At 49.7% G+C, this 22,701-nt stretch overlaps 2 protein-coding genes across 4 annotated transcripts in view; one reads left to right on the forward strand and one right to left on the reverse strand.

Moving 5' to 3' along the window:
* ABL2 (ABL proto-oncogene 2, non-receptor tyrosine kinase) overlaps positions 1–13,013 on the forward strand; it is a 51,228-nt gene extending 38,215 nt beyond the window's left edge. The window contains exons 6-12 of one of the 2 annotated variants that reach the window (XM_072868982.1): positions 1,070–1,247; positions 1,889–2,073; positions 2,371–2,523; positions 4,022–4,111; positions 5,395–5,568; positions 6,201–6,434; positions 6,750–13,013. In XM_072868982.1, the coding sequence (XP_072725083.1) occupies positions 1,070–1,247; positions 1,889–2,073; positions 2,371–2,523; positions 4,022–4,111; positions 5,395–5,568; positions 6,201–6,434; positions 6,750–7,888 (2,153 nt within the window). In that variant the 3' untranslated portion in view covers positions 7,889–13,013. Of the gene's footprint in view, positions 1–1,069; positions 1,248–1,888; positions 2,074–2,370; positions 2,524–4,021; positions 4,112–5,394; positions 5,569–6,200 lie in introns of both variants that reach the window. The other variant, XM_072868981.1, reaches the window with a different exon arrangement.
* Positions 13,014–13,117: 104 nt separating this feature from the next.
* On the reverse strand, positions 13,118–21,054 carry TOR3A (torsin family 3 member A). 2 transcript variants are annotated; one of them, XM_072868983.1, is made up of 6 exons: positions 20,670–21,053; positions 20,159–20,272; positions 19,130–19,395; positions 18,287–18,462; positions 15,981–16,105; positions 13,118–15,429 (listed from the first exon to the last, which is right to left on the reverse strand). In XM_072868983.1, exons 1-6 carry the CDS (start codon positions 20,962–20,964, stop codon positions 15,179–15,181), a joined length of 1,227 nt encoding a protein of 408 aa, XP_072725084.1. In that variant the 5' UTR covers positions 20,965–21,053; the 3' UTR covers positions 13,118–15,178. The 2 variants fall into 2 exon arrangements, with proteins under 2 accessions (XP_072725084.1, XP_072725086.1); XM_072868985.1 differs by lacking the exon at positions 20,159–20,272 and having other exon boundaries at positions 20,670–21,054.
* Positions 21,055–22,701: the final 1,647 nt, after the last annotated feature.

Raw genomic sequence — 22,701 nt, forward strand, 5'->3', positions numbered from 1 at the left:
ACAGAACATGAATGGAAGAAATCTGCAGGCTTTACAGCTTGGCTGTGCCCTGTTTGTCTCACTGGCAAATGCATGATATGATGATCACTATTAAATAGTCTGCATAGCTGTTAATTCTCCATGTACAAAGATTCTTAAGGAGACACCCTAAACCTTTACTAGTGTTTAATTGCCTCTGGACTTTTGCTGCTTTCAGGAGCAAAGCTATCAAGCCAAGCATAGGATGAAAGGAGAAATGTGAAGAATGTGAAGGCTTTTAATAATGGCAACTATTCTGTACCCATTTAAAAAATGGGCACAGATGAAGTGTCTGCCCAGCCCTGTCTGGTTCCAGGAGTAGACACTAAAAGATTTATCATCAGAGATGCATTTTTGCTGTTTCTGATGCACGGTGTAGTTATGTTTTACTCCTGTATGTGTGTAACGGTATGAACAGGCATTCAGCAGTGCTGCAGTGGGAGTTTGCAGAGATTTGACATGAGTATCCTGTTGCCCTCCTGCTCCACTAATACATACTTTGTACATAATTGCAATGACTGTAGCAAGTAGTCATCTGAGGAATGTGTGAGGATGCTGCTTTAGGAGCAGGTCTCACCGTGCTGATCACTTACCCAGCTAGCACACATGGGAGTGCTTCACATTACTCTGTAGTGACATTTCAGTCTGGAAATCTTGCCAGTTGATAGGTACCTACTTCCAGTTGGCCAGTCTTTAGCTTTATGAAGGAGGAGAGGGGAAGAAAAGCAAATCAAATGTGTTCAAAATAACTCCTATTTCATTCTGTAACCCTCCAAAGAACAGAACTACTGCTTTATGTATATTATCTAGGAATAGCAATGATAGACATGTTTCTCATGTCCATAAAGTGGATGGACAGATAAATAGACACAAGCACTGAATTTTAAGTTGGGCTGCATTGATCTGGGTCTTGTAGATGGAAGTCTTCACTTTTCAGAGAAACATTCATTGGTACAAAATGCGACAAATGGATATTAAATCAGGAATAGTGGTAAGCTAGGGAAGAAAGGGAAGCTTTATTCACATGCTCCCTCCTCCTCCTCACTGCTAGGTGTATGTACCCTGGAGCCACCCTTTTACATTGTAACAGAATACATGCCGTATGGGAACCTGCTAGACTATTTACGGGAATGCAACCGGGAGGAAGTGAGTGCTGTTGTGCTACTCTACATGGCCACCCAGATCTCCTCTGCTATGGAGTACCTGGAGAAGAAGAACTTCATTCACAGGTGGGTAAAATCACATTGAGCTGGTACAATCTCAGATTGCAATGATGAACGGGCCACCAGCATGTTGGCCCAGGAATTTTTCCTTTTGGGGGTGTTTCTTCCAGATTCAGGTTTCACCCTGGCTTATCCATTGGCTGTTTTGGTTTCAATACTGTCGTGCAATTCCTTCTCCCCATGACTTTCATACCAGACTTAAAATCTTGTGCCTGACTGCCTGACAGCTATGAAAGTTGGTGTTGTCCTGTTCTGATGTACCCTCTTTGTGCAAGGCATTGTCAACCACAATGTCCTACTTTAATCCAGTCAGATAAAGCCGTGCCGTAAAGCTGTTACCAGTGTGGGATGAGCTGCTGATCTCATCCTATTCTTAGGAAACATAAACTTCTCATCATAACAGCTATCATTACTGGAAATTTAATAGAATTTAAAGAATGAACCCTAATCCTGACTTACCATATTGCTCCTAAAAGTAAGTCCACTCGGTGCCTGACACTGTTCAGAGCAAAGTTCACATTGCCTTCATCTGCTGTATAGAGTGCTTCCCAGTTCAGAAGAGAGGAACAGGCTATGCAACCAGAAGACTATATTCAAAAGCCCTGCTTTTGCTCCAGTAAAGGAGTGTGCTTTTTTCCTTCTTACAGGGACCTGGCAGCACGGAACTGCTTAGTTGGAGAAAATCATGTGGTGAAGGTGGCTGACTTTGGCTTAAGTCGACTTATGACTGGAGATACCTACACAGCTCATGCTGGAGCCAAGTTCCCAATCAAATGGACTGCTCCTGAGAGCCTGGCTTATAACACCTTTTCAATCAAATCAGACGTGTGGGGTAAGAAAACTCTACTTCAGTGGTCTGTTCCGTTTCATTTTGTCTTTCTTTGCCAGCCTAGACAGTAACTTGCCTTCTGGCTTGGGCAGAAACACTTGGGGAGGAGACAATCACATGCGAGGCCACAGCTTCATGAATCAATAGCATTTTTAGCATGTCATGTCTTCACCTGGACTGGCCTGAAATATCCGCAAGAAAGACATGCGGCCTCAAGCTGCAGTACAGGCCACAGTGTAATGAACAATACGAGAAGAGGGCAGACTTATGACCAGGAATTTTGTTTTTCTCCTTTTGCAGCCTTTGGGGTGCTGTTATGGGAAATTGCTACCTACGGGATGTCACCATACCCAGGCATTGACCTCTCTCAGGTGTATGATCTGCTGGAAAAGGGCTATCGGATGGAACAACCTGAGGGGTGCCCTCCAAAGGTTTACGAACTGATGAGGGCATGTGAGTATCTTCTTCCAGTCTGGGGGACAAAGCCTGGGAGGAGTGAGAGAAATCTGTAGTTAACTCTGAAGTCCTTGCTTCATATGTGCCATTTTGTTAGCTAATGTGGAAAAGGCCCCGTCACCTGAGACATACCTGGTTACTGATGCAAAATGAGGCTGGTCTCTAGGGAACAAGAATTCAGTCTCAAAACCTGTCATCTCTGAGTACAGCTAGATAGCATTTTGTGGCAAATTGTACTGCTATTTTGTCAGTAGGGCTCTTACTATGGAATCACCAGATTAGAAGGAAATTTAGTTCTCTGCAAACACAGCACCTGTGCAGGAGACACGTAGTTGACAAGGTTGCACAAAATGCATCATCCCAGCATGTCATGGAAAGCTCCCTAATGCTCCATAAGAAATTGAAAATCTACTAATAAAAGGCCAAAAGTGTGCTACAGGAAGAGAGCAACAGAGTTTAAGAGCATTGCCAATCTCCTTCAGTCCCACAAGAGCAGAGAATATATTGGGCAAAAGGCTGAAGATCCTAGGGAGCAAACCAGGCCATGCTGTTGAGTGAGGTAAGCAGCTCTGCGCAGAGAGACCCTGTCAGTGTGACCAGGGTGGGAAGAGACTCCTTGGTGCTAACTCAGGCAATCTGTGTGGCCCTCAACGTAGAAGACAAACCAGGGCTTAAGAGGCCATTCTATAGCCTGTCTCCAGTGATGCCTGATCCCCAGCATGTCAAAGAAAGTCAGGGTGAACTTCAGTTATGAAACAAAGGAACTGGGTAATGATGAAGAATATTGCTTCAAAAAACCTTCAGGAAGCTGATGAAAGCCCAAAAGCAGGGAATACATATAATAATGCAACCCAAAATGAGCAGAATGCCAGTCACTTTCCAGACCCTATGGTGCTATCAACAGATAGTGCTTCCAGAATACATTCCCCTAGTGCAGATTTCTAACTACAGAAATTACACTTTTTGTCATTATACCCTTCTATAACTTTCCAAGCGCCATCTTAGATCAATGCACTCTCTTCCTTTCCCTCCCCCCTCGGGTGCATACATTCTCCTTTTGGAAGGCTCTGCCTGAATTTCAGTATTAAGAGCATGTGAGAATGTTACCTGGAGCTTTGCACACACAGTTATCTGTGACTGGGCTAGACATGTTCAGTCCAAACAGTCAGGGTAGCAAACATGGAATTCTCCTTTGCCCAAAAAATTCAGAAAGAGGGATAGGGAGATCAGAAAAACCTGTGGAGTTGGCAGAGAGCTGGGATTTTTAGAATTGGTTCTTTCCTCTCAAGATCTGTTTGTTAGGATACGGTAGGGTGACTGACTGCTGCTGTGAATGAATATCTGTGAATGACTCTAAAGCCTGGTTAATAATAGGAGATCAGTGTCTGACTACAGTTGAGAAAGCTTAGGTATTTTCTGTCTCCTTGGACAAAATAAAAATTTATCTCCTACCTGTTTCATGCACTGAGACTTACTCTGCCTTTTCACATTGCAGGCTGGAAGTGGAATCCACCAGACCGACCTTCCTTTGCTGAGACCCACCAGGCTTTTGAAACCATGTTCCACGACTCAAGCATCTCAGAGGGTGCGAGCCCCTGTTGCTTTATTTCTGAAACAGTACTAGAGGTTATCCCCCAGAGTGCTATGTCTTATGGATGGGCCCTTAAGGCTCATCTGCTAGCAGTGGAGGTTGTGATGAAGCTTCATCCCTTACTTAATTCTTAACCATAAGTGGGTAAATACGTTCTCTTACTTGCCACACAAATACTGAATAGGCATATACTAGTGCAGGGGACAGTTTAGCTTCATTTGAGCACTAAGATGCCAAAGAGTTAATTTAAAGAATATTGTCTCCTCTATTAGAGGAAGCCTCTTGTTTCCCAGACTGAAGAATAAGGAATAGTGAGTGATCCTGAGAGAGAGAGAAAGATGTATGCATGTCACAGTCCCTTGCTGACTGAAGCAATTAGGTCATGAAATACTATCCTACCAGCCTTAATTTTTAAAAAGTGCCTTAATCTCTGGATTTTCTACTTAGCTACTTCTAGGAGCAAATCTGTCCAACTCAACTCTCGAATATAATCAACTAGGAGGTAAATACTCGTGAGAAGTGTGATACTAGACAGCAGACAAGCAGAAACGTCTGAGCATCTTCTAAATTTTTAAATATGAAGCTGATGCATCCACTTCCCTACTACAGAAAAAACACACCAGATCGAATTCTACCAAGGAGGATCTATAATAGGCACATCAGGTGGCCCACACAATTGCCAACCTGGGTGTGGCCAGGAGGTTGTGTGGTTTTTTCTGTTTTTTTTTTTCAATCACATACCTTGTTTTGATGTTGGGAAGGAAACATGCAGTCTTCATTTCTAAGAGGGAGGTGCAGTGCTTTGCTTCAAGCAAAGCAGCTTAGATCCAGATCCAGAGAGGACACAACTTTTGGGCGATCCCAGGAGCATCAAAAGGAGGCACATTAATTAAAAACAGAGGCAAATGCATTCAGTGCTGGCTTTAGCTCTTGAGCAACCCTTAACCCAGCAGAGAGCTAGATTCGTACTAGACCTCTTGTACAGATCCTACCATTGGTTTTTTTTTGCTGAATCTGTAAAGATGTAAATGAGTTTGAAAGCATTATGAAAAACATCGTACCCTGAATACCTCTAGACTTGAGCAAAACCTAAATCCATAAACTATGTATTTCTCAGTCATGTATCTCTTCTTGCCATTCTGGGTTTGCAGTAAAGGCCCAGATTTTCTTTTCCTCTTCCTCTGCTGGTCTCTGGTCCAACTTTTTTCCCTTTTTGGTCCCTTTATTCCCTATTTGGTCCAACTTTATTCCCTTTTTGTTTTTTTTTTTCCTTACAGAGGTAGCAGAGGAGCTTGGAAGAACAGCCTCCTCCTCATCCATAGTTCCTTACTTGCCCCGGTTGCCCATGCTTCCCTCCAAGACTAGAACACTGAAGAAACAGGCAGAGAACAAGGAGAATATTGAAGGAACACAAGATACTGTGGAGCACTCAGCTTCCAGCTCAGCACCAGGTATGGGCAACGAGGCCACGCATTCTGGGATAGGCTTGCTGCTGGTGTAAATTGCCAGAGAAACAGAAGAAAACAGAACAACGTGACATGGGAACGTGCTTTGCGCTGCTATGTCATTAGGGCTGTTGGCCACCTCAGCAGCCCAATTATTTACTAGCAAACAGGAAACACTGCAGCTTGTTCAGTGTTCATTTAGTAAATCCCATTGTATTTTTTTCTTTTACATTTAGTTTTGCTGCTTTTTTAAAAAATGACAGCTTCAAAACTAAAGTTGACGATGCAACAAAAGATTTTCTTTTATACTTGTGGTATTTGGGGAAGGAGGGAAAAACTACAGGAAGGGAATAAGAAACTGGAAGAAAAGAGCAACTTCACTTTTTCCTGAACTGTCTCGTAAGCGGCCTCCTCACTATAGACAACAGACAAGTCACATATCCAGAAGTGGAAAAAAAAGCAAAAAAAAAATCAAAATCACACCAGCCTTGCACAAAAATAAGTGCTAACTTCCTCTCTCAGTCTATCTCTGCAGAACCTGGGCAGCCAAATATGCCAGGCCCATAAAGCCCACTGCAGGATAGGGAGGTGGAAATGGAAATGGATTTTGCAGATTCACGCTTGTTTCTTCTGTCTAGGTTTTATCAGAAGCACACAGCCAGCAAGTGGGTCTCCTGCACTGCCTCGCAAGCAGAGGGACAAGTCACCCAGCAGCCTGTTGGAGGATGCCAAAGAGACCACTTTCACCAGGGACAGAAAAGGTGGCTTCTTCAGCTCCTTTATGAAGAAGAGGAATGCTCCCACACCTCCCAAGCGCAGCAGTTCCTTCCGGGAGATGGAGAATCAGCCCCATAAGAAATATGAACTGACGGGTAACTTTTCATCTGTTGCTTCCTTGCAGCATGTGGACGGGTTCTCTTTTGCTCCCACGCAGCAGGACGCAAGCCTGGCGCCACCCAAGTGCTATGGTGGGGGCTTTGTGCAGAGGACCTTCTACAATGACGATGGCACTGGTACCAGCAGTGGTGGGGGCATAAGCACTGGTGGCGGGTGGTCGGGCATCACTGGTTTCTTTACACCACGCTTGATTAAAAAGACACTGGGTTTACGAGCAGGAAAACCCACTGGCAATGAAGAAGCTTCAAAGCCTTTTCCAAGGTCAAACTCTACATCTTCCATGTCCTCAGGGCTTCCAGAGCAGGATAGGATGGCGATGACCCTTCCCAGAAATTCCCAGAGGTCAAAAATCCAGCTGGAACGGACAGTGTCCACCTCCTCTCAGCCTGATGAGAGCACGGGGAGGGCCAATGACCTGCTTCCCAAAAGGTTTGAAGAAGGCCCTGCTTTGACCAGAGAGAGACCAAAAGCAAAACTCTTGCCGAGGGGTGCCACAGCACTCCCTTTCCGAACCCCCTCCGGATCAGAAGAAAAGGAGGGTCCAGGGCTAGCAGCAGCTCCTAAGGGCAAAGAAAAAAACAGTGGCCCACGGCAAGGGGCCCTTGAGGATGGCGAGAGACCAGGGTGGTCATCTCCAGTAAAGGCTGCAGCAATACTTCCAACCACTCATAACCACAAAGTGCCAGTCCTAATCTCACCCACTCTAAAACACAGTCCAGCAGACGTGCAGCTCATTGGCACAGACTCTCAGGGTAATAAATTTAAGCTCTTATCTGAGCATCAGGTCACTTCTTCTGGCGACAGGGACCGGCCCAGACGGGTAAAACCAAAGTGTGCTCCACCTCCACCACCAGTGATGAGGCTCCTACAACAGCCAGTTGCCTGCTCAGATGCAGCAGAAGAGTTGAGCAACGTGGCAGGAGCGCAGCATGGACAGGAATCAAGCGAAGGGAGTAAGAAGGCAGCAGCACCTGTTGGTGGAAAATCTGGGAGGCCCGTGATGCCTCCACCCCAAGTGCCTCTGTCATCGTCTTCCACCTCCCCAGTGAAAATGGCCAATGGCACGGCTGGTGCAAAAGTAGCGCTAAGAAAGACCAAACAGGCAGCTGAGAAAATCTCTGCAGACAAAATCAGCAAGGAAGCACTGCTGGAGTGCGCAGATCTTCTCTCAAGTGCCATCGCCGAGCCGACACCAAACAGCCAGCTGGTGGACACAGGGCACCAGCTGTTGGATTACTGCTCAGGCTATGTGGACTGCATCCCGCATACACGCAACAAATTTGCCTTCCGGGAGGCCGTGAGCAAACTGGAACTCAGCCTGCAGGAACTGCAGGTGTCCTCAACAGCTGCTAGCGTCCCTGGGGCAAACCCCGTCCTTAATAACTTATTGTCATGTGTCCAAGAAATCAGCGATGTGGTGCAAAGGTAGCTACTGTCAATCTGGGTAAGAGAAATCCACACGGGGAGGGGGGGGAATTTTTTTCTGTACTGATGCTTTCAAAAGGAAAGACTGATACTTGAGTATGTGAAGTACCTCAGATCACTGAGTTCTCCTCACGTTTACAGGTTCATCTCAAAAAATGGGGATGGAGAGGGTAGATTAAAGCTGTAAGGGGCAGAACATCAAGTATTTGTCCCTACCTAGTCAGTCTGATCTGCTTGGTATGGCAAGGGAAGGAAGTTCCTTGCCTCCTCCCTTGGAGAGGCAGGAGAATCAATAGCAGGTTCTCTCTCTGGGAAGGATGGTTTGATGTGTGATAGCTGGAGTACTGGAGTGGCTGCAGGCCACTCGGCTGTACAGATCCTCCCCTGTCTGCACTAACACATGCTTTGGCCTCCTGACAAGGGACAGGAAAGGCACTGGGGCTTCGTTGGTACCAACTGCCAAGCAGGTCTGAGCTGGAGTAGCTCTTAAGGGGGAGGTCGCGTGCGGTTGGGGAAAAGGTCTAATGCACTGACAGTATTCAGAGCTGCTGGAGGTGGATGCACTAGCCCAGATGGCTTACTTCCACAGCGCTGTTGCTGCTGTAATGAGAACTGCAAAATTAGTTTAATATATGAAACTATCCCTCTTCCCTCCTGTCCACCTCATCCACCACGTGTTCTTAACTTCGCTGTATTGGAAGCGTCAGGGATGCTGGGCAGATTTACCACTGGAATCCCCCCTTCCCTACCACACAGCCTTCACTCAGTTGATACCTATTTCTAGTGGTCTAGCACGGGTGCTGCTTGATGGTCTTTTGTGAGTAGTTTGGGGCTCTTGCACAACTTGCCAGTGTTGTTATTGGGGTGGGTGATTTGTGGGGTTTTTTTTGTTTGTTTGTTTTGTTTTTTTAAGCTCTAGATTGTTTTCAACTTGTTACCAGGTTGACTCCCCAGTTCAGTTTCATCATCTTGACCCCTGGTAGGTAAGGCAGAGCCTCTGCCACCCCTGGCTGTTCTCCACATTCCTTTAGCAGTCACAGCGCTGCAGGGCCAGCTGGAGAGCCAGAAAGTACAGCCTTGCCTGCCCGCCACACACCCTCGCTGCTGCAGGATTCCCCAGACCAGTCCCTACTCTTGGCATAACACTTAACACTTCACACTGATGGCTTCCTGGGATTTGTTCTAGTGCTTACTGGTCTTGCAGGCTTTCAGCTTCCCTGCATATGAAGGTGACTAAGTATGCCAGCACACAGGGGAATCACAGCCATCTTTTCTTTATTTATTCCTGTATTTTAAAGGCTAGACCAGAATCTCATGCTGTGGCATAGGGAACATGCACATATACTGTGCACACCTCTGCCTAAGAGGAGTGCCTAAGACGTGACAAGTGCTATGGCTCTGCCTCGGAGAGCTCCTGCTGGGTTATGGTCTCTGATGTCTCATGCCTACTGACAATCCCAGAATGAAAGCATTTGTGTGGTTGAAGTTGTCTTCCTTGGTCCTAGTGCTGTTTGTGGACTGTTGCAGCCTCAAAAAGCCCATCTTCTGTGTATATGCACAACTCCCTGAGATGTAAATATACTGGCAAGTAGGAAGACCTCAACTAACTGTTGGTTTGAGAGAAGAAGAAAACAGGCCTGATGATACCTGGCTCCCAATATATGTTACCTTGCATGCTGCTGCTCACTTCACACTATTTGTGATGATAGAGGATCTGGCTTGCTTTGCACCTTAAATCTTTTATTTTTGGCTAAAATGCTTTTTTAACTTGTTTTTAAAGTGGGATGGTGCTGCTTTTAGTTTGAGCATTTAGAGTTGAGCTGGGGCACAAGTGTGACTTCAGAAAATGGGCACTTCTATTTCTGTCTAGAAGCATTGCACTGTTGGTGCTTGGAAGTAGGCTGTCTCAGTGAGTGTCCCTGTTTTTTCCATGGAGCATAGCGGACAGTGGCCTGAAGAATCTTTAGAAAGAGGCTGGTGTCTGAGAATCCTCATTTTATTACTGGTCTGTGGTAAACAAAGTTGTGTCACAATGCATGAATACGCACCAGTGGAGCAGTGAGCTAGTACCTAAGTGGAGACAAATGCAAGTACAGCGTGGGTTACTCATCCTGACTTAGCAGTACCAAGCCTACCCAACAAAGCCTGCTGTCCAGTTCTGCAATAGGATTTTCAGCTTGTCTAGGCTCTCCTGCAGCCCTCAGGTCAGCAGGGCAGGGGAGGCTGTGCCAGGGCTCTTTCACAGCAACACTCAGCTGTAAGGCAGAGTACCAAACTGTTATCTTGTAGACTTTACTGAGGGCTTTTGTGGTTTACCTTATCTCTTTCAGTCATCTTTATTGAAGGTGTGCATCGCTGCACACCAAACTAACTGTCTTTGGAAAGGTGACCTGCAAAGGGAAGAAGGCTTGTGGTGTTGCTTCACACAGCCTTTTAAACAATCAAAAGGGTTGAAAAGGTACAGGAGCTTTCTTTGGGGCAGAAAGGCAGGTCTTGTTTGCCCTGGCAGACAATCACATGGTTTAATCATTGTACTACTACTCAGCCTAGGACAAACGGACTGAAACTGAAGTGATTCTCGGGACAGGTATTTTAACCAGAAAATTTTAAGGCTCGTAGTCCAGTTCTGATGAGTATTTTGAAAAAAGCGTTTTTCTTTTCCTGAATGCCAGTCTTCCAGAAAAGCTCCAGCAAAAGCAATAGAATAGCAAACAATTCCCAGAATTTCTAACTACTCAAACTCCCCTCTTTCAGCCCTTTCTGAAGAAACTAACTGTGTCCCAACGAAGGACTGGTTCCCCTCCACTTGTCATCCCCACTTCCTTTCAGATGCCACCTGGTTTATCCTCCCTCCAGGCAGAGGTGATAGGCAGTGGGACAGGGCAGTGGGTAGTGACACAGCTGAAGCAGCCATCTGCTTTTACAGAGTCACAGAAGGGCTGAGGTTGGAAGGCACCTCTGGAGGTCATCTGGTCCAACCCCCCTGCTCAAGCAGGGACACCTACAGCTGCTGCCCAGGACCATGTCCAGACAGCTTTTGAATATCTCCAAGGATGGCAACTCCACCACCTCTGTGGGCAACACAGAAGCCCATTCACTTCTGATCCTTCCAGTGGAGGGAAAACGCAGAACAGTGGAATTCAGGGATTTGCCTGTCATCACTCTTATGGAGAGTGTTTTCTCTGCTCTTGCCTATTGTCTTGCATCAGGTAGGTAGATGGTGGCAGAGGTAGTGCTGACTTGACAAGAGTGGTTTTTTCCCTAAATAGGAGGCTGCAGAATTGCTGCTGCTTCTGCTGCCCAGCAGTGTTTTATTCCCAAACTGGAATTCTCCCCTGCCCTCTGGCAGGATAGCAAAAGGATGGTATCTGGGAAAGCTGGTTCTGCTGTAAATCACCATTCAGTTGTTCTTCCTTCCACAGACATGCTCCTAAAACTGTTACTGTTCCTTCTCTCTTTTGCTAGGTTTGGCTTTCTGTTCAGCCTTAAAGGTCTCTACTGTAGCAGCTTCTCTGCTTTCAGCCTTGCACAGTATGTTCAAAGTAACATAAGGAGGGTGAAGCCCTGTTATTTGTCCCAATGAAGAGCACCCTCTTGCTCCACTGTTTAGGGTAGGGACAAGGCATAAACTCCTGTTGTGTTTCCTTTCCTCACCACTGTCAGAAGGCCTTGTGTGGTAAGGATGCAATTGCAGCCAGGCTCTCTCACTTGCACTAGTATGGGCTAGAAGTTGAAGCAGTTGTCTTTGCAACAGGGGATGGCATCGCATAGGGCCTGGTAATGCCAAGCACAAAGCATGCGCTCACATGAGTGAGTTGACGTGGGGCACTTTCTTTTCCTAGTACTGTGGGGAATTAGCTGACTCACAGGTGCAGTTCTCTTTTCTTCCTGCACTGTACACCCTTTTTAACCCCAGAAGTGGTGCATGTGGCTGTCTGACTGGCAACACTGCGATTTAATCATGTGAAACTGAATTAAGAGTCTGGGTCTTGGGACTGCATCAAATTTAGCCGCTTGGAAAGCAGACGTGAATGGAGCAGCGTTGCTGATGCAGAACAGTGGGGAAGGGGGGCTCTCTATTCCCATCCTCCTCACACAGGACATTTCTCCTGAACACCACTGGCCTTGTGTCAGTGAGACACAGTCAAACACACGTGTGTTGACATCCCGTCAGGTGTGCTTATGCAAGAGTTTTATGGCACACTGCTCTCTGTGGGCAGCAGGAACTTAAACTCACGGCGTAGGGCAATAGCTGCACCAAAACTGCTGTGTTAACAGAGCAGCCCCCCCTTAAAAGGCAGCAGGTGTGTGAGCAGGTAGGATGGGTTACACTGTGGAGTCACAGAGCAAAGAAATGCAGACCCCAATGGCTGTGCTGCTTACCTAAGGCAGGCTTCCCCAGCAGCTGAGGTGCTCTGCATTTTGCTTGTCCGTGTGCTTTGGCGGCAGCAGCTGTGACAAGCACCAATGAATCCAGAAGATCTTTTTTGCAAGTGTAACAGGCTGCTGTCTTCTCTTCTAAAACACTCAGCCCTGCCCTGCTGCTAATCAGTAGCTGGCAGGAAAACCAAAGGGTAACGACTACAGCATGCTCTGAAGCCTCCCACTTCAGTGTGAGTGGCACCATCTAGCACAGATGGGCACTGGGGTTGCACTCCAGTTGCCTGTAGTGTAGAACAAAACCTTCAGCCTAGTCCCTGGTGGTAGGAAATAAGAGGTTATGGACACCTGACTTATTTATAGTATCTACACAACAAGAAACGTCTGTACCAAAGGAGGTCATTCTTCTAAATGTGTCTGTTGTGCACAGGAGGTAAAGCCTGATCGGCTCGGCACGCTGCTTGTAGCAGTAGTGAACTCATTGAGGGCAGGAATGGATTAAAATGAAACACGTTAATCACCAATCACTCTACCAGTGTTGTCAACTGTTTTTGTTTTTAATTGTTATTGTAATATATTTTGGTTGTTTTTCTAATTTAATTCTCTCACTATCGTCTGACTGTGAACTGCGAACAGTGTTAAACTTGATGTAAATAAGGCCCTTTGAAGGGCCTCTTTGCCTGTCGTTCCACAAAGTTTTGCCAATTTGCATTTTGTTTTAAATAAAGGTTGCAATATTTTATTGGCAAAAAACACTTGAGTGTATGCTGCAGTTTTTTCTTAAGGAATATTTGAAGCTGCTCAGTACTAACCTGAAGTTTGTTATTTTGGGTAGAAAAGACAAGATGATTATAAACCTGTTAAAAAGAGAAATAATTTAATTCTGCCAGATTGCAAAGAAAAGCAGTATCTTTATTTACGCCTTTAAAAGCAAACTTAATGTTGCTGTGGAGTGCTCAGAGGAACGCAGGTCTTGCTGTTGGGGTTGCATAAGCAAATGCTCACTTAATTCTCAAACGTACACGAGTGTGACCTGGCAGAGTGCAGGTCTTCCATCATCAGCTTGACAACAGTTGCCCTCATTAGTTACACCACCACCTCCTTAATCACTAACAGTAAGAACTGCTTAACATGCCAACTTCATACCAGCCCCGCACTGGTCAAATGGCTGACAAAGTGACTCCCTTCCACTCCAAAGAGCATCATTTTAACCTGGATAGCTGAAGATTCTTTTGTATTTAAAAAAAAAAATCACAGGTTATCCTGTCTTATCCAACCGTCTAAACAACTAACCTTCAACTAACTAACACCTTTCTGAACTTTCTGCCCAGATTATAAAATACAACCCGAGTTGTGTCCTTCTGTGGGGCTGCATCCTGACTTCTCTGGAGAACATCTCCCTCTGCTCTTTCCCAGGCTGAAGCTTTAGGCTTGACACTTGTGATTAAGAGATTATCCACAAACCAAGTCTCAGAAATGCCTGATAACAGTGCACGCTGACACAGGCCTTAAGGTCCAATCTAGAGACGAGGTAAGTTTAAACTAACTTTGCATCAATTGAGCAGTAAGAAAGCAGCTGGCTCATCTTCCTGCCTTGGACTACGAAGCCTTGTTAGATAACAGAGCCAGCGTGCCCGGAGGGAAACGCGCATTCCAAGTCTGCAGGAGCAGTCAGTGTGTCTGGTCAATCTTTTCCCAGAGGTCGTGCTGCTCATCACTGGCACTGCAGAGAGGTTCAAAGCTTAAAATAGGTCAAAGGTCTGCACATGGGGTGTCCAGGGAGCTAAGCCCTGTCCTTGGCATGTGCTGGTTCACCTCATTGCCCCAGCCCAGCGGTGTTGGAAGGGAGTTTTGACCTAGAGGTCACAAAGTGATTCCCGTAACACTGTTGAAATTTTTTGGTCCTGCTGTAACATACTTATCACCTGGCAAGTACCCAGACAGCAAACAGCCCCATAGTGTAGTAATGCTGATACCAGCCAAAAAAACACAGAATGCAACGTACTGAAAAAAAGAAAGCTTACTTTCTGCCCCAAGCTTACCGCATCCCTGAAAACTCGAATTCAACTGCAGCCTGTTCCTTCAGCCACCATCCTCCTCAGCTGCCCTTTGCCCTTGGAAGGGGAATTAGTCTTCCCTTTTTTTTTTCATTTTGCAATGAAGCAAACAGGCTCTTCACCAAACTGCTTAGAAAAAGAATTTCAGCAGAAGTTCATCTCTTCCCCGCAGCTGCTTCCATACAACAAAAGACTCCAATGGGAGAGGAGCACTCCAAAGCGAGAGGTTATGGATTTGACATCTCCAGAGGAGATTATTCAGTCATTTTCTCTATGCGAGGGCCTCCCTGCACAAACCGTGATCCTGGCATGCGTGTCCCTGCACAGCAGATGCCTTGTGAGTGCAGGAGAACAACAGAGAAAAAAAACAACAACAAACAAAAACAACTCCAGCTAAACAGTTCTGTGCCATTTGAGAGCTTGTAAAGTGACTGAGAAAACTGGGGACAGGGATGAGGACGTGGCTTCTGCTGGACTGTCTTGACCGGACCAGACTGTCCAAGGCCTTCATTACATGCTAACAAACCAAGGACTTGGACATCCCCGCTCACGTCAAACAAAGCACCTGTCAGCACAACCAAATCACTACTTCAGGCTACTACCTGCTAAAAGAATGGACTTAAAAAACACCAGACAGACTTCAAATGCAGCCAAGCACAGGCTGTCCCCATGTCCCACGAGTAAGACTGGGCAGGGTGCACCTCCTTCCCTGCAAACAGCCCTCGGAGTAACAAGGGGTTAAGTCTCTGTCCCTGTGCGGTGTGTGGCTGGGTAACTTGCTTGCCTGACCTTGTGCAAGAAGAGCAGCTCCTAGCGTGCAGGACCACCTTCACCACTGGTGTCATCCCACCTGGTGTTCAAGGAAGGAAGTAATTGATGCGCTGCGATACAGATTTACAGCCCTGTGCAGAGAAAAGCTTCTCCTCTTTGGGAACAAACACCATCATCCTGGCCACCTCATCGAGGGCTGCCTCGGTGTATGGAAGTCCACGGGCCAGGAAAGCATCCCGCGCGCAGAGCTTCACGTGGTGGTACTCCAGGGGCAGGAATGGCACAAAGAAATCAATGAGGTTCTCTTCGAGGAGGTGGCTGTGGGCATAACTGTTCTCTGTAGCAAAAAGCAAGACAAAACAAAATTCAGAAGCTTCATCTGAGAGCTGGCATCCCTCTGTGAGGCAAGGCTTGTCTTTCCAAGGGGGCCATCTTGGCTCATGCAGCCGGACGTGGTGGGAGAGGCACCCTTCCACTTGTAAAGAGCTGGCCAGCACTTAGTCTGAGCACAGAACGTCACCATGGCTTGCACACCTCAGGCCAAGAGAAGCCTCGGTACTTCCCTACGGTGTTAGGCTGCCTCTCGTAACCTGGCCATTTTCATGGCTGAAGGGGCAAGGAGGAGTCTCAGCTCCCTCCTCGCGTGCCTTGCTGCCGCGGAGGTGCCGTGCTTGCGGGGCTGTGCTTATGTGGACGAAGGAAGGGGGCTCACGTTGCAAATAACCCTGGGGTGGATGTTGAAATAAAGGCTTGTTCCACAGCGCACACACACTTGTGTAGCACAAGGTGCATGGTACTGCATAAGCAAGGCCCCGAGCTAGCACGGAGGGGCAGGTTTGCAGGCAGCCTGCCCACAGCATCCCACAAGCAAGCCCAACTCTTTCTTACCTGCAGGCTCCAGCAGCTCCAGCCGCAGCCGCTGCTCCAGGAACTCCATAGATATCTCCTCCCGTGCCCGGCCAGCTCGCCAGAAGTCCAGGGCTACCTCATTGATGGTGTTGCCGCCGAGATTGCTGCAGACAGAAGGGAAGTCACTCAGCCATGCCCTCAGAGATGAACTGCAGAGAGCTGCCAGCAGCCTCCCCTACAGACAGGCCTCAGCAATTGTTAGCAACGAAGGATTTAGCTTGTAGGATCAGCACCTGAAACATTCGCAACGGAACCGGCTTTCTTCCCAAAGAGCCCCTTTCTATAGGAATCTATACAGCTACCTTCTATCTTGCCAGCCCACACCCTGGGGCAGCTGCTTGCTCTCCCAGGGCAGGACCAGGACCCATCAGAATCCTCTGTCTCTGTCCGTCCCCTGTCCTGGCTTGGATGCCATCGACCTCGCAGGTGACACTTGGCCCCACACCAGACTCTTAACAAGCCATCCCTGAAAGTCCAAGTTGGAGGGCAGAGCACGTGGCAGGAGTCCCACTAGACGTAAAGGTCGAGGGCAGGGATTCAAGTGGCTGCCTAGGACTTGGCAAAGCATCCCCTGCCCGAGGGACAAAGCAGCGCAGTTCCCACGTGAGGACTCCTCTGGACACCCACCATGGGGGCAGCTCCACGGTGGGGGACGCGAGGTCCTGACAGTCATTGAGGCTCCCAGGGCAGCCCCTCACCTTGGAAAGCAGTTCAAGGCCAGGCAGCCCCTGTGTGCTGGTGAGGGGTTTGCAACAGCCTCAGACAACAGCCTCCAGCCCCGAGTGCCCTGCCACCAGTGAGCTGGCGATACTGGGAACCAGCTGGCTGCAGGGCTTGTGTAGGTGGGAGGCAGAGAGGCACTGGGAGACACAGATCTTGTACCCGTCTTTCCTCTTGTGTCAGAGGCTCTAGACCCATTCCCCAAACGGAGGGGAGGCAAAATTAAAAAGCCCTCACTGCCTTGGGCAGGGGAGAAACAGCTTGTACTGATCCTGCTCCCACCCAGACCTTGGGAGAAACAGCCCCTTTTGACTGAGGACAGCCAGCCAGTCCCAGCCCATCCCCCAAACCTGGCCAAAGCTGCAGGACCAGGCCGGTGTCCAAAAGAGCCCTGGGGCAGAGCCTGCCCTCCTACAACAGGTCTGTGTCATACTGCCACTGGGTATGATAAAACCCTGCCAGGATTACATGCTGCTGCAGTTCAAGGCACCCTGCTCCCCTCTGCTTGGTGGCACGAAGTTGGTGACGTGTCCCCCCCGCATGGCTTGCCAGGTAGGACACAAGGTCAGCTCAGTGCAGCCAGCAGCACGTCCACCCTGCCCCAAGCAACAAGGGAGGATCTGCCCCCTCCACCATGGCTCCTGCCGGAGGCCCAGGCAGGTAGGACTGAAACGTGGTCAGCTCCACAAGCACCTGGCGCAGATGCAGGTCTTCCATGGGCAGAAGAAACTTCCCTGGGGAACCACCAAGCTTGGAGGTTAAAAAGCTCGCCTGGATGGTGGGAGATGGAGAACAAATGCTCTGCCCACCGCCAGCCTGTGGGAACACCTCTTGCCAGAGCCAAGCTGAAGGCTGTAAATCCTAAATTGAAGAGGGCCCAAGATGTTTGTCTCTCCTTGGCATTTCTCACTGGCTACTTCAGGCCTCTGCTTACCTCGCATCTCGGTTTTGAGACGTCCCATTTCTCCCCTCAGATGTGTCCCACCTAGGCCTGGGTCAGGGACAGCACTGGGGTGCGCACATGCCAAAAGCCTTTCTCCCTCTGGCTGGGAAAGGAACTAACCTCCAATCGCTAAACCACAGGGTGAGCCGATGCCAGGACCAGCCCTCACAGCACAGCAGACGGATGGCACCTCAGCCTGCAGCCACGGCCAGGCAGTGGGAACGCCCCACCTCCCACTCCCAACTAACAGCGCCGCATTGTACAGGGACTTCCCACCAAGACCTGCAGCCCCAGCTTTGCTCCCTGGAGTATGGGATCTCCCTGCTCAGCTGTCCAAGGTGACAATACGCTAGCTCTGACTGTCACTGCTTCCTTGTCTCAAAGCCTAGACGCTGGCTCAGGTGTCCCACCTAAGCTGGACCTCAGCTCCTCCTGCAAATGCCCCGTACCCAGGGAGGACGCCCAGCAACAATAAGCAAAACTGACCATGGAGGCAACTGCCTCTTGGAGGAGCTAGACATCTTTCCCCTCCTCTGCAGCCTGAGCCCCTCATATCGCACACCTCAGGGGATAAATTCTATCACTTTGTTCCTCCCCATCCCTTTGGGGGCCCAGAAATCACCTGAGGAAGAGGAAGATGGATCTCCGGTAATCCACCTGGCCCTTGTTGTCATAGCGAGCCATGAAAGGCTTGATGGCATCCAGGAGGCTGAAATGAAGTTTCTCTGCCTCATCAAAGATGAACAGGGACTGCTTGCAGAGCTGCACAGTCTCGCTTATCTGCTTCTTCAGCTGAGCCTGCAGAGCAGCAGGGAGGAGTGTGAGAAGCCCAGCAGCAGTCACCGCCACCAGGAGATCATGCAGGGGGTGCACCTGGATGCAGTGGGTTAACGCTGGCTGGCAGCTAAGCACCACACAGCTGCTTGCTCGTTCCCTCCCACCCAGCGGGACAGGGCAGAGAACAGGAAGAGCAAAAGCAAGTAGACGTCTGGGTTGAGATAAAGCTAGTTTAATAAGCACAGAAAAGAGAAAGAAAGAAAGAAATCAAAGCAAGTGATGCAAAGGCAATCACTACACCTACCACTGATGCCCAGCCAGTCTCTGAGCAATGGCTTCCTACCCCCAAACCTTCTCCCCTCAGTTTTTATTGCTGAGCACGATGTTAAATGGCATGGAATATGCCTTTGGTCAGTTGGGGTCAGCTGTCTGGTGTATGTCCCCCCCCAGCTTCTTGCACACCCCTAACCTACTGACTGTGGGGGCAGAGCGGGAGAAAGAGAAAGCCTTGAGGCCGTGCAAGCACTGCTCAGCAGTAGCCAGAACGCTGGTGTGTTATCAACACTGTTCTACTCACAAATCCAAAACACAGTACCCTACAGGCTGCTGTGAAGAAAAGGAACTCCATCCCAGCCAGACCCAGTACACTGGACCATCCCCACAGCAACACCGTGTTCTTGGCTCTCACCTTGTACGAGTCCACGTACTTGTGATAGGGGAAGTGGAAGAGCGAGATGAACACCCTGACACACTTGCTCTTCAGCCCATGCCGGTACAGGTGACTGGCCAGCATCCGGGCCACAAAGTTCTTGCCTGTGCCGGACCAGCCATGGAAGGAGAGAACTAGAGCCTTCTGCGGCTGCGGGCTCTGCAAAAACCCTTGCACCGCCCGGACAACAACTTCTTTGGCCAAGTGCTGCCCGTGGAGCTGCCCATTGAGGTCTGCTTCTAGCCCTGCAGGAAAGAGCGAGCAAGAGCTCAGCTTTAACTTGCAAGCCCAGCTGCTGCTACTGCTGCAGGTGGGAATAAAAGGAGATAACGTGGCAGGGCACTAAGCTCACACAGCCCTGCTGGTGGGGCTGCCTGTCCGAGAGGAGTCTAAAGTGGCATTAAAGCCACAGGGTTAATGAGACAGGCTGCCTGTACCCTGCCTGCATCAGCCACTGACCACAAAAAGACACAAATCTTCTGCTGACTCCTTTTTTCCTTTGGGAAGTGAAGGACGTATTTGACGACTCTGGAGAGCACTGAACCCCAGAGGCCCTCATGAGCTCCTAGCAGAGGGTATGGATACCAGAAGTCTCAAGGCCAGCAAAGTGTAATGACACCTGCACAGGGCTTACAGGCAGCTCCCAGTGTACCCTCCCGACCTGGGGCTGGATACTGGGCCAGTTTGGATCCCACTGCATATGCCTGGGAGCTACCAGATGAAGGCAGGGCTCGTGGCAAACTGGAGCAGACATGCTGTACAGTAAGGAACAAACTCTTTTGTGGTCTCAGAGCTACAAATGAATAATGGGAAACAGGACTTAGCTCAGCACCTCGCCCTCCCACCAGCTCAGCACCATGCTCAGAAATGCCCTTTACTTACATCACTTGCTAAAATACACTTTTTAAAAAAGAAAAAATCCCACAAACAAACAGCAAAAGAGACAATAGGGAGAGGCAGCAGAGACAAGCACTGCTTGGGGTCTCCCAGGTACAGCGCAGCCCCTACCTGTGATATTGTTGACTATCCTGCAGTCCCCTGTCTTGCAGCACCTGCCGAAGCTGCAGTACCAGGCAGAGAGGATCTCCAAGTAATCCTGGCCCACCACAGGCAAGCTCCAGCCTGGAAAAGCCAGCGGTCTGAGCAGAGACATGCCAGCAAATGTCTTTTTTTCCATTTTGCGTGGACACTCAGCTGAGCCCGGTTAATGGCAGCCCTCCTCCCAGGCACAGGGCCTCAGACACTGCCCCGCCAGGCAGCCTGGGCTGTGGGGAGGGGGAGTAAGCACGTAAGGGGCAGCAGCGGGCTCAGGCGGGCACGGAGACACGCGTGTTGGTGGCAACCCGGGGCCTCCACGCTGAGCGAGGAGGGAGGTGCCCAGGGCAGCGACCCTTGGGAAGGGAAGGACAGCGTCCACAGGGGCTGCGGGCACGGACCCCTGCGCTGGGGAAGCGGGGCGTCTGGCCCCGCTGCTGTTCCCGGGGCGTGGGAGCGGGAGAGAAAGGAGGAGGGTGCTTACCTGGGCTGGGGCTGGACTCTTCCTCCTCCTCCTCCTCCTCGCAGCCCTCTTGCCACACCTTGCACACCAGGTACTGCCAATACTGCTTGGAGAGAGCACCCACAGCTCCCAAGTGCTTCTTCACGGCTTCGTACCTCGCCCTGCCCCACGGTCCCCCCTCCGCCACGGGACCCTGCTCCTCTTCCCAGGGCCCCCGCGGCATCCCTCGGCTGCCCAGGCCCCCCGAGCCCCCCAGCAGCAGCAGCAGCAGGCAGCAGGCCAGCCCCAGGCGGGCCGGGAGCCTGCCCTGGCCCATGGCGGTGGGTCGGGGATCGCACCCCGCTCCGGCTCTGCCGGGCGTCCACAGGCTCCCGGCCTCCCTTAAAGCGCCCGAGCCGTGATCTCACTTCCTGGCTGCCTGCAGCTGGAGTCGCTGGGAGACGGCTGTGGGGTGGCGTCACCGCCACGCAGGGCACGGCCTCTGCCCGCCTGTCCCCCGCCCCACGCACAGACACCCCCGGCACGGCTCCAGCCGGCGCCGCGGAACCCAACGCTGGTCCCCAAGGAGGCGCTGGGCGCCCCTCCGGTCTCTGCTCTGCACAAAGCTTGCACCCCGTCCTCTCCCCAGGTCCCGCCAGCCCTCGCTGGGAGGGAAGGCGAGCGGCTCCCGCTCCAGCCGGGCTGGAGATGCCCGAGGAAGCTCCCGGCACCGCTACCAGCCTGCTCCCCCCGAACGGCACCGCCGCAGCCCTCCCTCTGGCCTCCACGCCACAGCACCAGCCACAAATGCCTGGGGAAGGCAAATAATCTGGTTTTTAAGTAGCCCAGTGGCCCAGCTGAAGTTTTGCTGCCACAAATGCAAGAGGCTTTGGCAGTCGTTGTTCATCGGGGTCATTTCCAAGGGGACACAAAAATAGCAGGCATAGACAAGGGAGCAGGAGGCAGCGGGTGGGTCAGGCCGGCAGCACAGGGAGCTGCAGTGTGCTGTCGGGGCTGTACTTGCTGCCTGCTGCGCTATGAGTTCAGCGTAGCAAGTAGATAAACGCTCTAGGAGAAACGGTTTTGTTGCTGGCTCTGGGATGGGCTTGCTGTGTGACAGCGGATGTGTGTCATTCCTCATCTACCCCAAGAAGTGTTGCTGTTTCCTTTGGCATCAGTGCATCTGCCTATGCCATTAGCACAGGTAGGGTGGGCTCCACTCAAGCAGCCAGGAAAAAAAAAATTCAGACCAGCACAGAACCGCCGTGAAATCACATATGAGAACTGAGGTACAACTCATTGCCACCGCTGCTAGGCTCACCACCAACAACCAGTTTTCTCCAACAAGCTGTAAAACCCCTCCTGTGCAGGGAAGCAGTGAGCAGTCGTTAGGGCTGGCTGCCCACACTTTGGCAGGAGATTCTAGGACCCCATGCAAAGCCTGGCTTTGATTCTGGAAACAGGTACACTTCAGCCCTCCAAAGCACAACTGGTAAGTGCTGCCACGCTAAGTACACAAACTCAGCTGTGTGGGAGAGATGAAAAGTGGGTAAGTGTCACATAACTTCCATTTTACCTTAAGCTGTACCCACTACTGGCTTACTCTAAGAGACTAACACCTCTACAAGTTACTGAGCATCAGAACAAGTCTGCCCACAATTCATCCTAACTGGGACAAAGCCAAGATGCTTTGGACACAGAAAGAATTTCAAGGCTGTCCCATGTGCTCAGAAAAATAAAAATAAGAAGGATGCTAATTGCAATTCATCCAGCCTGGCAATTCACTCGTTCAGGTGGATGGGGAGCAGGATCCAGCACCGCCAAGGCATGGAGTGGAGCATATCACCATCTACAGGTGGCTGTATATATCACACATCGGCATTAAAGATACTGGTATTAACGTAATTGCCCCCTCCAGCTTCAAAAATAATCAGTGAGGCTAAAACCTTAACATCAGTTGCAATAACTTAAACACAACTAAAACCTGTGCACATTTAAAAAAAAAAAATCAATTAAAAATCGAACTCACTGTAGCTGTAGCAAATTAAATTATCAGCCTTTCTGAAAACTGGTT

Source organism: Ciconia boyciana, chromosome 7 (assembly GCF_034638445.1).
Source record: "Ciconia boyciana chromosome 7, ASM3463844v1, whole genome shotgun sequence".
NCBI classification, from domain to species: Eukaryota; Metazoa; Chordata; class Aves; order Ciconiiformes; family Ciconiidae; genus Ciconia; species Ciconia boyciana.